Source organism: Daldinia caldariorum (genome assembly GCF_022478825.1).
Source record: "Daldinia caldariorum strain CBS 122874 unplaced genomic scaffold F4812scaffold_15, whole genome shotgun sequence".
Classification (NCBI taxonomy): domain Eukaryota; kingdom Fungi; phylum Ascomycota; class Sordariomycetes; order Xylariales; family Hypoxylaceae; genus Daldinia; species Daldinia caldariorum.
The window spans coordinates 994,992-1,006,066 of NW_025953051.1; the positions used below are offsets into that span (position 1 = coordinate 994,992).

The 11,075-nt window shown below is 47.5% G+C and overlaps 7 protein-coding genes across 7 annotated transcripts; 2 read left to right on the top strand and 5 right to left on the bottom strand.

Annotated features, from left to right (window-relative positions):
- Positions 1-1,280: 1,280 nt before the first annotated feature.
- On the top strand, positions 1,281-2,433 carry F4812DRAFT_439279 (uncharacterized protein). Its single transcript, XM_047935054.1, has 2 exons — positions 1,281-1,410; positions 1,503-2,433. The coding sequence occupies exon 2, from the start codon at positions 1,517-1,519 to the stop codon at positions 2,240-2,242; it is 726 nt and encodes a 241-aa protein (XP_047787864.1). The 5' UTR covers positions 1,281-1,410; positions 1,503-1,516; the 3' UTR covers positions 2,243-2,433.
- A 145-nt stretch (positions 2,434-2,578) lies between these two features.
- Positions 2,579-2,957, bottom strand: F4812DRAFT_461864 (uncharacterized protein; the record flags this gene model as incomplete). Its single annotated transcript, XM_047937938.1, has 3 exons — positions 2,579-2,751; positions 2,848-2,892; positions 2,945-2,957. 3 exons carry the CDS (start codon positions 2,955-2,957, stop codon positions 2,579-2,581), a joined length of 231 nt encoding a protein of 76 aa, XP_047787865.1.
- Positions 2,958-3,518: 561 nt separating this feature from the next.
- On the top strand, positions 3,519-4,337 carry F4812DRAFT_439281 (HotDog domain-containing protein). The gene has a single exon (XM_047935055.1). It carries the CDS (start codon positions 3,577-3,579, stop codon positions 4,105-4,107), a length of 531 nt encoding a protein of 176 aa, XP_047787866.1. The 5' UTR covers positions 3,519-3,576; the 3' UTR covers positions 4,108-4,337.
- A 205-nt stretch (positions 4,338-4,542) lies between these two features.
- F4812DRAFT_466529 (Alpha/Beta hydrolase protein) lies at positions 4,543-5,376 on the bottom strand (the record flags this gene model as incomplete). The annotated part of the gene is made up of 1 exon (XM_047938552.1): positions 4,543-5,376. The coding sequence occupies one exon, from the start codon at positions 5,374-5,376 to the stop codon at positions 4,804-4,806; it is 573 nt and encodes a 190-aa protein (XP_047787867.1). The 3' UTR covers positions 4,543-4,803.
- Positions 5,377-5,397: 21 nt separating this feature from the next.
- Positions 5,398-6,210, bottom strand: F4812DRAFT_466531 (NADH dehydrogenase iron-sulfur protein 7; the record flags this gene model as incomplete). Its single annotated transcript, XM_047938553.1, has 2 exons — positions 5,398-6,105; positions 6,161-6,210. The coding sequence occupies 2 exons, from the start codon at positions 6,208-6,210 to the stop codon at positions 5,655-5,657; spliced, it is 501 nt and encodes a 166-aa protein (XP_047787868.1). The 3' UTR covers positions 5,398-5,654.
- Positions 6,211-6,566: 356 nt separating this feature from the next.
- Positions 6,567-8,432, bottom strand: F4812DRAFT_439283 (uncharacterized protein). Its single transcript, XM_047935056.1, has 3 exons — positions 8,106-8,432; positions 7,307-8,046; positions 6,567-7,248 (listed from the first exon to the last, which is right to left on the bottom strand). The coding sequence occupies exons 1-3, from the start codon at positions 8,175-8,177 to the stop codon at positions 6,828-6,830; spliced, it is 1,233 nt and encodes a 410-aa protein (XP_047787869.1). The 5' UTR covers positions 8,178-8,432; the 3' UTR covers positions 6,567-6,827.
- Positions 8,433-9,724: 1,292 nt separating this feature from the next.
- Positions 9,725-10,801, bottom strand: F4812DRAFT_461869 (uncharacterized protein; the record flags this gene model as incomplete). Its single annotated transcript, XM_047937939.1, has 2 exons — positions 9,725-10,595; positions 10,617-10,801. 2 exons carry the CDS (start codon positions 10,799-10,801, stop codon positions 9,725-9,727), a joined length of 1,056 nt encoding a protein of 351 aa, XP_047787870.1.
- Between the last annotated feature and the right edge of the window lie 274 nt (positions 10,802-11,075).

The following is an 11,075-nucleotide window of genomic DNA, read 5'->3' on the forward strand; positions in this document are numbered from 1 at the left end:
ATTACAAGGGCTCTACGGCATCTCCATACTTGCCTAAGGTACCTGATATGCTAGTAGCTGTCTAAGCCATGATCTAAAGGAGGGGTTAGGTTGCCTTGGTCAGCAAGACGTTGTCTTCTATAAGTGACGATTTAGGTAATCAATATGTTCTAGTATAGCTACCATGCAATGAAGCTTTAAAGGTAACTGATTCGTTTTTGATTGAGGTGAGTTCGGCGTTAGAATACGTGCCCGTCATTGGTTGTGAGTATATGCATCTTGTGTGGTTAATGGCCGCCAGCATCCCAAAGCGTATTTTTCAGCTTGTAGTGGCAGAGTAAATGTGCGGGGTAAGTTACAGCTTTCTACCGCTTTGAAGTTTACCTAAAGTATAGTCTTACATAGGTTGCAGGAATACTTAGGACTTGAAGCCATCAGATTCCGAAAGGTGATTCAGCTTGCGATGAACTTCTTAGACAAGTTAAATAGGGTAGTATCTTTCGTTTACCTCATGTACCGCTTTGGTGGTCACCTTAGGTACCTCCTATGTAACCTAAGGTATATCATTGAAAAAACTCTTCACAATAATATGTAAATTCCGTTCATTGGCTTATGACCTTCTTGTTTCACTTACCTGAGTAATTGTGTCATCGGGCTCTTCGATGTTATGCGCAGGTCTTCACCATCGACTTGTTACCCAACTTATACCAAGTGGCGTATTCGGGCTCGCTGAACTACAGAATTTGGGATGGACTGTTACATAACTAACGTTCTCGACCATCTTGTCGGTCGTAACTCCAATGGCGAGCAGAAAGGAGTCAGCCCGTTGTTGCAGCCTGCGGCCGCAACCCGGCCTTAGCACCATGTAGGACTATGAGCAGTGATTCTTCAACGTTCCGTGTCCTTCCTGCGGCGCCCAATCGTATGAAACCTTATGAATCAGATGTAAACATAGAGACGCCGATCTCCAAAAGATGAGCCCTGCGCTTGAACCCTTTTGGGGATTATTGTCTCATTATGATCAAGCTAGTATTAGGGGAAACCGCTCCTATCAAAAGGCTGTAGATGTAGTTAGTCGTTACAGGTGCTTGAGTTTGGTGTGTGAAAGAGCCAAGGTCTTAGTTATTTGGAATTTGCCGTAAGCCTTAGCATCGTATTTGGTTCTGAATCATTGTCCTCACCTCTCTTTCCCTCCGACATTGTATAAGCGTGATAAATGTGTAGCCTTAGAATGACCGTACCAACTTCTCAGAGCTTAGCCTTCGTAATTTAAGTGTCAAGCTTTTTTTTTTTTTTTTTTTTTTTTTTTTTGAGCACAGACACAGAGCTCTTCTTATAGTACTACGTACATATAGCGACAGCGCACGTAGTCACTACTTTTCACAGAGAGGCGGATAGAGCGATACCTAGTATACACCGATTTGAGAAAGACTGGTCAGTGCATTGGTACTAATTACCTATCTACCTAGATCAAAGGGTTAAGAATCTGTTATAAGCAAACTAACCCAAGTGATTTACATCACTAGGTACGATCAAGATGATGCAGTGGGTATGTTCTCATGGCGCCGGTGCCATCAATACTCTAGACAACTCTTTCAGCATCACAGCCAACGAAGGAGGGTCGATAATACGACCGACCAAAGCCGGTGAGCTTTACGGAACCGTTCTTTTCCCTCTCCACGGCATGCCGAACAACGTTTCCTACTACAATAAGGTGGCAGTGGATTTTTCATCCCAGACCGCACTTGTTGACGAAATAGTCATTATGTCCGGCAGCGATGAAGTCTTCCAGAAGAAGAGGCTTCGCAAGACAGGAGACTTCACGATACCCCTAGAGAACCACCACGTCAAGGCCGAGGAAGATGGAAAAGGCCTGGCGTTATGGATCAAGGTAGAGTTCGATACGGTAACTGCGGAGCTCGAGTTCCGGTCGGTTGGTATTGAAGTTGTTCTGGCGGCTCCAACTTCGTCACCGGCTGAGAAGATCAAACTCGATAGCGGTACTTGGAATACGGGTTCTGTTAGACCGTGGGATCAGCCTAGAGAGAGGACCGAAGCTCTAGTTAGATTCACGAGGGACTTTAGCTCGGCCCCCACGGTGCTAGTTAGCATGAATACCGCAAGTGTCAAGAAAACATCCAATTTCAGAGTTAAGGTCTACGCGACGGACATTACTTCCCAGGGATTTATCATTCATGCAGACAGCTGGGCCGATACCATATTGTACTCCTGCGGAGCAACATGGCTAGCGATAGGATCCTAAAGTACGGAAGATGCCGTGGGATAGTTACATATAGTGGGATGAGTAGCAATTTAATGCCCGAATGCCCGAACCCGAACAAGTCCGGGCACTTAAGGCATTCTGATTCCTCTTTCGGTATAAAACCTTTGCATTCCCATCCACTCCCATTTCACTTCCGTAGACAAGGTCCGCCGAGCAGCTTTCGCCGTCTGGGAGCTTCCATTCGTACTTGAGCAATAAGTGACAGAGGGCCACCTTGACCTCATTAGACGCAAAGAAACGGCCAGGATAGGCGTGCTGCCCATGACCGAAGCCAAGATGCTGAGGGCAGGTGCTTACCAGCTGCCACTTGTTCTCTTATCCGGTCTGTTGGGGCATCTCTAGAAAGCGACGTGGCTTGAACACTTCGGGGTCTGGGTAGACTGAGGGATCCTTAAAACAATTTAGGAGAACGATGGAAAATGCACCTTTAGGAATGACGGTACCGTCTGAAAGTTGGATATTCTCATCGGCGACCCGCCTCATGGTTGCTGGTGATGTAGTTAGTCATGAAACCAGCTTCCTCCTAGGATCTCATCTTGACCCTAAACCTTCTTCAAAGCAGAGCCTAGAATAGAGTTACTCACCAATATCTCTAGTGTGTATCCGGTGAGACTCCTTCAAAAGGCTGTCTAAAAATTTGAGCTCATACATCCACCTCAGTTCTAGCCATGACTCGCTCACCTCCCTCGAGCATCTCGGCCAAACTTGCAACACAAGGGGAGTATATGTAATCTTTGAATCTTAGGCTATAAACAATAAAAAGTGCGCATAATTTTCTATATATGGAGAAAAAAGAGGTAGCAAACGGCGCGCGGCCCTGGTGTCTTCTTTCAGACCAACCGGCGAATCTCTGCGTCGGGTAGGCTCTCCAGGGGTAGAATATATTACTTAATATGAGCTCGCTAAAGATAGTTTTCATGAAAGAAGTTGTTACGGTACATACAAAAAGGAACACCAGGTCTGCTAGTGGAGCTGGTGCTTCGTTGGAGATGTCTTGCCCTATCCCCAATAAAGTACGCAGTAAGACTTTCCCTATGCGGTTTCCAGCAAGAATCATTAAGCCCCCCCCCCCCCTTTTCGGCCCGGCTTAGACTAAAATCTAGTAGTCTCCCGGCCCACAGCCGTTCCGGACTACTTAAGCTAAAAAGCGATTCCGGCTACGAGACACCGCTAGTAGTTGTCAAGCAGACCCCCGATTGGTAAAGCATAACCCACATCCACAACTATATAGGATCACCTAATCGAAAGGGAGGACCTCCTACAAAAAAAGAAAAACAAAAACGACATAATAACCCTTCTCAAACTTAGGGCACATGCAACTTGGTAAATCTCGCAATCATCAATCACGACAGACCGACAAACACGAACAAATGTTACGGCTATTTACACGTTCAATCCATACGATCAAGATGTCTAGTTCAAATACTCCTCCAATTGGCATATCTTCTTCCGCCAGCCTTCAGGTATCCGCAGCCGATCTTGCTAGTGCCATTTCGGCCGACGCTCAAGACGCATTTCCCGCCGTGTTCGCAACATCCCGTCTCGTGGCCTTGATGGAAATCGCCAGTGCGCGTGTGCTCCAGCCGTACCTAAAATCTAGCGAGCTGTCTGTTGGCGTAACCATCGATGTCTCTCATACTGCACCAACGCCTCAAAATGCGCCTGTAACTGCCAAGGCGACATATACCGGCAAAGAGGGCAAGCTCTTCGTGTTCGATGTTATAGCTACGGATGATGGTGGCGAGGTCGGGACGGCGGTGCATAAAAGAGCAATTGTTGATGCTCAGAGGCTCGTGGCCAAGGCAGGTAAAAGGATCACAGAAAAGCATCTGGAGGGACTGTGAGAAATTGTTCCTTGGAAAGCTTCAATGATAGCATCATGCCTGAATGTTGCTTGCAAACCGTATATACGCTACAGTATACACATTACTTTCGCTTCCATGTTCGAGAGCTTGGGGATTTGCGTGGTTTTTCGACTTGCTGTTTTTGGCACTTGCCGTTTTCGGACCTCCTTGAATAGTTCAAGTTGTTCAGGGTTACTCAGCTTCAACTTTGGGGGAATTCCTTTCATCAACCCTTGATGTCTACTACGTACTGTCGTGCATATCTATCCTTGAGCGCGTGTGACTTAAATTGAATGATCTGTAGGCGAATGACAGGCCTAGACTCCTGTATACGTATTTATTTCACAGGCTAACTACAGCAAGGACATCAAAAGAGCTTCAGCCAATCCTTCGGGATCTTCCTCGGGGACAAAGTGTCCGCATGGCAATGCCTTTCCAGAAACGTTATGTGCAAACTTTTGCCATATCTATAGAGGCGCCCCTGCCTCCATAGCTTCAGCGAACAATCCCACCGTTCCACACAGCCAACAAAGGAGTATTAATTTTCCTCCTATTTTTTAAGTCTTCTCCATCATATACCCTGTCAAGAAAGTCCCCCGTTCTGTAGTCCTCGCAGGTACTATGAATCCTAGCTGTCTCACAATAAGCCTTGCGATAGTCGTCAAGTGCAAAGACGTCAAAATCCTACAACGTTCGTTACGCTGTCCATGTAGCAAAAGTATGTTCTAAGAACAATCTTCCATTTCCCACAGATTGTATCATTCTCTCAGGGAATGGTTCTGGCTGCGCGAGGAAAAGCCAGTGGTATGCTCTCAGTCCGGCATTTACATCGCCGAATCCTCCATACATGGCTGAAGTAGGTATGATATCGATCACAACGACCTTGTGAAGTATCTCTGGATTGTCAAATGCGAGACGATACGCAACCCTGGCCCCGCGGTCATGTCTAACCACGCTAAACTTTTCAAAGCCAAGTGCTGTCATGACTTGTACGCAATCTTGAGCCATCAGGCGTTTAGAATAAGCCGAGCCGTTTGCACTAGGGACAACGGACGAGGCACCATAGCCACGAAGATCAGTCAGGACGACACTAAAATGAGGACGTAAATAGGGAACGATCTTGTGGAACTCGACGTGAGTCTGAGGGAATCCATGTAGCAGGAGAAGTGGGGGTTTGGTCTGGTCAATCAGAGTGCGGACAAAGATAGATACTCCTTGAGAAGTATTAATATACTGTTGCGTAAATCCGGGGAAAAGGTCGGACCCCATGGTGCCAGAACGCGTCCGAGACGTTAGACACAATGCGAAAAAAGATACGTTGTGAGACTGGCTGGGTTCTTTCCTTTCCAAGAGTATATATAACAAAGTCATAAAGTCACGATACGTTTTATTTCTCACAACTTCTCTCCAAAGGACCACATCCTTCCGACCGATCAAGTTTGGCCGAGGTAGCAGAGGGTGGATTTAGTGATGACTTTACTGTGGAGGGATAGAAATGGGAAGACATCGTATTTCCGCGGCACATCGGCTTTGAAATTCATCATCTATTACTTGCGGTACCACATCCGAGATTTTCTCGTGTTTCGAATTTTGCTCCTTAGCTGTAGCATCGCATACATCAATACCTCTGCCGTCGGGGGGCAACCGGGCAGATATATATCGACGGGTAGAATGCGGTCGCAGCCACGAACGACGCTATAGCTATAGTGGTAGTATCCGCCGCCGTTTGCGCAGCTGCCCATGCTGATGACCCAGCGCGGCTCAGGCATCTGGTCGTAGATCTGCCGCAGCGCGGGCGCCATCTTGTTGGTTACCGTGCCCGCAACAATTAGGACGTCGGCTTGGCGCGGCGAGGCTCGGAAAAAAGTCCCCAACCTGTCCTGGTCGTATCGTGGGCCTGACAGGTGCATCATTTCAACAGCGCAACAGGCGAGGCCAAAGGGCAGGGGCCATAGGGAGCTCTCGCGCGACCAGTTTGCAATCTGGTCTAGAGTTGTTCTGCGTGGCGCAATTTCGTGAGTTTTAGCTCGTCCTCAAGCGTTTGCACACATACAGAACGTAAGACGCCAATCCGGTATGCCCTTCCTGGCTCTCTAGAGCCATTTCTTTGCGGACGGTGCTCAATTGTCGTATCGCATTGGCCTCTGTTGGACCTTGACCAACCTGATGACGCTCATTTGTGTGTTTACTCGAATACACTGATTGAATTCTACTGGCGTGGAACGGTCGAATTGCTCCTCTGTTGCGAAGTACAGAGAAGCTTTGGGATGGGCGTAAGGCTCTTGATTCGATAAGCAACATGTTTTAGAAAAGTGACAGAAGGAGGACGGAACACCCCCTTAGGATGAAGAGTAAAGCAAACGATTTTTTTTGTTTCCTTTTTGCTTCACGGAAAGTTTGGGGCGAGTTGAGACCTTGGATCGTCCTAAATTATGTACGCGAATTATACTCGGATTCGCATTTCTCTAAAGGTAGTTCATCGTATTTCGTATTGCCACGTTACATGTATATAGGTAGGTAAATGAAACTTCTACTTCTTTTGATGCACACACGTACAGACCCATTCTTCGTCTCATCCAGACTGAACAGTAAATCGAGACTATCATCCTAGCGAGCTGTTTTGGTAGAACAAACTGATCATAGCATCAGATAACAGTCACGCTGGGAAGACCTGGAATGGTATACAGATTGTGTTTCTTTAACATGTCTTGAGCTTATAATCATTCGCAAATGTGCCTATGCGGCCAATCTAAGAGGTCTCTACACGGTTCCTGCGCTTCAATCTGATCGTTGATGTCCTTCAACAACTTCCGACCCCATCCCCTGAGAAACCAGTAAACTCTATCCAAAGCATTGACGAATACAGCATAATAAGCCAATATTAGTAAAGCTTGGGGTTTGTGGTCCTTGATGTCACTGACAACGATTTCGGGGAGAAAAAACGGCCATAGCAGTATCGCCCCAACTTCTACGTTGACATCAGCGTAAGCTATCTGCACAGCCGAGACTTCGAGGATTGTGACTGCCTTTTCGTAGTCGCCTTTATATTTGAGGGAGACGTGTTCAGTCAGGAACCGACGAAGGCGAGAAAGTGCGTTGTATACATCACTTGGAATCAGAGAGTATTCGAGGGACGGTTTCCTATATAACCATTTAATAACCTAGATGACTTGTTAGATTTCGGAGGAAAAGAACCCACGGATCTGGTAGAGGATCAACTGGGGTCAGCCAGACACTGGTGACAAGCGGTGCCAGATTGGTCTTGTTGAGCTGGGGTATGAATGGTAATAGAATTGCCTTAACGCCTTTCGTGACGGAGATTAGTTCTAAAGTCCTCAAAATAGCCGTCGTCTTTACCTCCGACTCGTCGTCCGGTTGCATAGACATGGACAGCACATACGCTATGACCATGGTAGCGAAGCAGAAGACAGATCGCCAATTAGCAACGTTTACGTCGGAAAGAAGGGTCGTAAAGTGCTGCTGGCCCATCGAGTGATGAAATGCCGAGCGGGTAAGGTAGATATCGCGCCGATCCGGAATCAGGAATGCCTTATGCAGTGCAGCGAGCGATAAGACACCGTGCATCACATACTCGTTAGCATAGCCTTCTTGCGGAAATAGCACCCTCCACACATGTCGTGCGGCTTCCTGCGTGGCCATGGTGTCGCTTGTGGCAGTGCAGTAATGGTGCATCAATTCAAGATCGCGTCCCCAGGCATGGCCGAGATGGAGGCTATCCGGTCTATTAAGAGAAAATGATTTCGCACTGGAATGGCACGCCGGATTGCCTTCCACTGCCGGAGACCCAGCTGTAACAGTGGACGTGGTACTATCTGCGGAAGGGTCCCAAACTTCATCCGGCTTAGGGGTGTCGGGCCCATAGTGGCAGGTGACTCCGTAACGAGTGCAATTGAAACATGACGGTTGTATCTCATCACACTGCAGGCATGTCAGCGCTGGATAGTGAGTGGCTTAGGGTACACCACACTCAAGTATACCTTGACCTTGCGGCGCTTGCACTCCCTACATCCCTTCCTGGACTTTGTGTGAGGGCGGCGACTACCAACCATGGGGAAGAGTTAAAGTGCGAATCCTCAAATGGGCACGAGGCAGACGCGGGTGGATAACAATAGACCGTGGATCGAAGATTCGCAAATGCTGAGGTTGGCGGCAGGCATGAAAGGTTGAAGTTGATGAGCGAAATGCGAGGAGCGAATACTCGTATAAGTTTTCGACTCGTTTCCCGTTTAGGCGCCATTTTAGCTTTCTCCGCCGGCCCTAAGTCGGGAACCCCACAACAAAACACGGAAATTGGCCGCAACTTGCATAACATAGCCCGGGATTCCCGATCTGCCCTCCCCCCCCCCCTTTTTTTTTTTTTTTTTTTGTACCTATCTGTCATATAGTCACGTGGAATTCAGGTGATCAGGTGTCCCTCATGCGATACCATAAGAGAGTACGTTTGTAAGGAACAATATACCCGTTTGAATCTGTTGTCTGTTCTAGACAACAGAGTGGTTAAAAGCGGCCACTGACGCTAGCCCAAAAGTCGCCGTGTTTTTGGGTTATTATACCGCAAGTGCCAAGAAAACAACCAACTTCAGTGTTAAGGTCTACGCGACGGACATTGTACTCCTGCGGAGCAACATGGCTACCTAGCGATAGGATCTTGAAGTATCGAGGATGCTGTGGGACAGCTACGTACAGTGGGATGAGTAGCGACCTGGCAATAGATTTGCTAGGCGTGAAACAAGAAATATAGACCCTTAATTGGCGTTTATTCACCACCTCCATAACCCATAGGTTTCTTTGAAATTGCCGTTTGAAAACAGCGCTTAGCTAACAATATGTCTGTCGCGTTCTGTGAATGATTACTCTCTCGACGGCTCCGCCCCACGCCGCCCCCCTTTTCAACCCCTCCCTAATCGATCATAACCATCGACTACAGCAAAACATCCTCTGACGGTTTAAATGCGATAGCGTAAAATGGCAATGAGAGCAGTTGGAAGTAACCTACGTCCATGAGCTCACGACCACCCAAAGGCCGTATATGACAACTGTTTGCAGCTGGCAGACAAGAAACCAGGGTGGCTGAATGAAGACATATACCTACAGTATCGGATTAAATAGCCAGCAGATTTGGAATAAACCCACTGTAGCCCTGGGACTGGTTCGTGCTGAAAACAACTTGTTGTCAAGATTGCACGTTCATTTAAGACAGAATTCGCGGTGCAATATTCTCGGAACGTATGTACATTGGCGACTAAGAAAAGCTACCTCCCAATGAAATGATTATTGCGACGTTTCGCATCCAGAAACGCAATGAGAAATAACAGCATAGGCTAGATCAGTTTTTGACAACTTTTGAAAGAAGGACGGTTGATTCGGTGAACAATTCACGGGTGAGTATTATTAACGAACCACTCTATGTACTGGGTAGAAACTTGGTATTGAGTGGAAAAGTAGCCTACTATCTGTTACAAGACCTAGTAGTAAATTACAATTATCCAGACACATGACGGTCAATGGAGTCCTATGGACCATCCCTCCCACCCTCCTCATGGTCGACATCCCGTCATGGAAAGCAAATTGTGAGTGATGTCAGGTAGACAAAAGTCTAGATAGTGCGATGCTCAATCTGCTTCATGAGCTCACCAACGACACCCCCATCGATACTTCCGTTGCTGACCATCAGTTTCAGCTGAGCTGTCAAGGCTTCGTACTTGGCCGCCGACTGCTTGTACTTCTCGAGCTGCATGTATTCCCGCACAATTTCACGGGTCATCTCGGCTAGAACTACTAAATCGGCTCCCTCTTCAATTGAAACACGTGGTTTGTACCGCTTAGGGTTCGATTCCCGACTACTTTCTTCCATATGTCTTTCCCAGTCTGTGCATATGTTGTCGAAACAGATGAGTTCCACCCCAGGCGCCCTCCACTGCTTGAAAAAATCTCGTCGTACGGGCCATAGGGAGTCGTCAGTTAGATCAAGGCTAGTGGGGGTTTGCGAGAATGTCGTCGAGCTTATAAGCGGGTATACGTCCACAACAGAGCTGGAGGAACCCCAATGCCACGTACAATGAGGGCTCTGGAGACCCTCGCCTTCATGAGAAGGGTATCCTTCGGGTTTCAGAGAAGGAACGAGCTTATATATTTCGTCCTTGGCGCGCTCGTCGCTCAAGGCCATGGCTTGAAGAATTGCCAGGTACAGGCGGGGAACAGGTCCACGTTCCTTGCCCTCGATCATGGATCTGGCTGTGCGATTGATGTACAGGAAAACACTGCTTGCATTGCAGCCTTGATTTACGTTGCCCAGAAGGATCATTGCAGCAGCGTCCTTTGCTACAGCTGGTAGTTTCGGATCTAGGGCGCTCCAGATACGTTTAACCCATGGTATGTAATCATAACGATAACGCCAATGGTAGGCCACGGATTCAGGCCCGAACGTAACATCTGTCAGAGGAGCTGGATCATTGCGATAGTAAAAGCTATCGGATTAGGTGTCCCACTCTAGATCGAAGTCGACGTCGGACTCGTGATCCGAAAAAGTAGTTTGGCCCTTTTCTATTTGTGTAGATAGATGCTCTCCGTGCGAAGTGGTCTGCTCACTACCAGGCTTTGCGCGTTGTAGCTGAAGTTCGGCGAGATATGCTACTACACATTCGTAAGTGTCATTGGACTTGATGCACTCCATAAAGTTTGCGTAATCCTCCTCGGAGTTTTTCAGTTTGTCTGCAAGGTCTGCTCGACGTGTGTACTCATCAAAGTCTTGCGTGTTGCCTTGTATGCTCCGGAGAATCCAACTCCCGAGTACTTCTTCGCTATCTCCGCGAGCATCGGCAGTACTTTAGGATGCCATCGTGATATAGTGTGACATAAAAGTATAGGTACTTCGCGAAACTGTTAGCATAAAAGCATTTCTTGTTAAAGCAGTGTTTTGAGATGAGCTTGATGTTCAAAGGATAGCA

Coding starts and splice junctions, on each gene's coding strand:
- F4812DRAFT_439279 (XM_047935054.1), top strand. CDS start 1,517: ATGATGCAGTGGGTATGTTCTCATGGCGCCGGTGCCATCAATACTCTA.
- F4812DRAFT_439281 (XM_047935055.1), top strand. CDS start 3,577: ATGCAACTTGGTAAATCTCGCAATCATCAATCACGACAGACCGACAAA.
- F4812DRAFT_439283 (XM_047935056.1), bottom strand. CDS start 8,177: ATGGTTGGTAGTCGCCGCCCTCACACAAAGTCCAGGAAGGGATGTAGG. Junction 8,047..8,105: donor GCAAGCGCCGCAAGGTCAAG/GTATACTTGAGT, acceptor ACATGCCTGCAG/TGTGATGAGATACAACCGTC. Junction 7,249..7,306: donor GTTGATCCTCTACCAGATCC/GTGGGTTCTTTT, acceptor ATGGTTATATAG/GAAACCGTCCCTCGAATACT.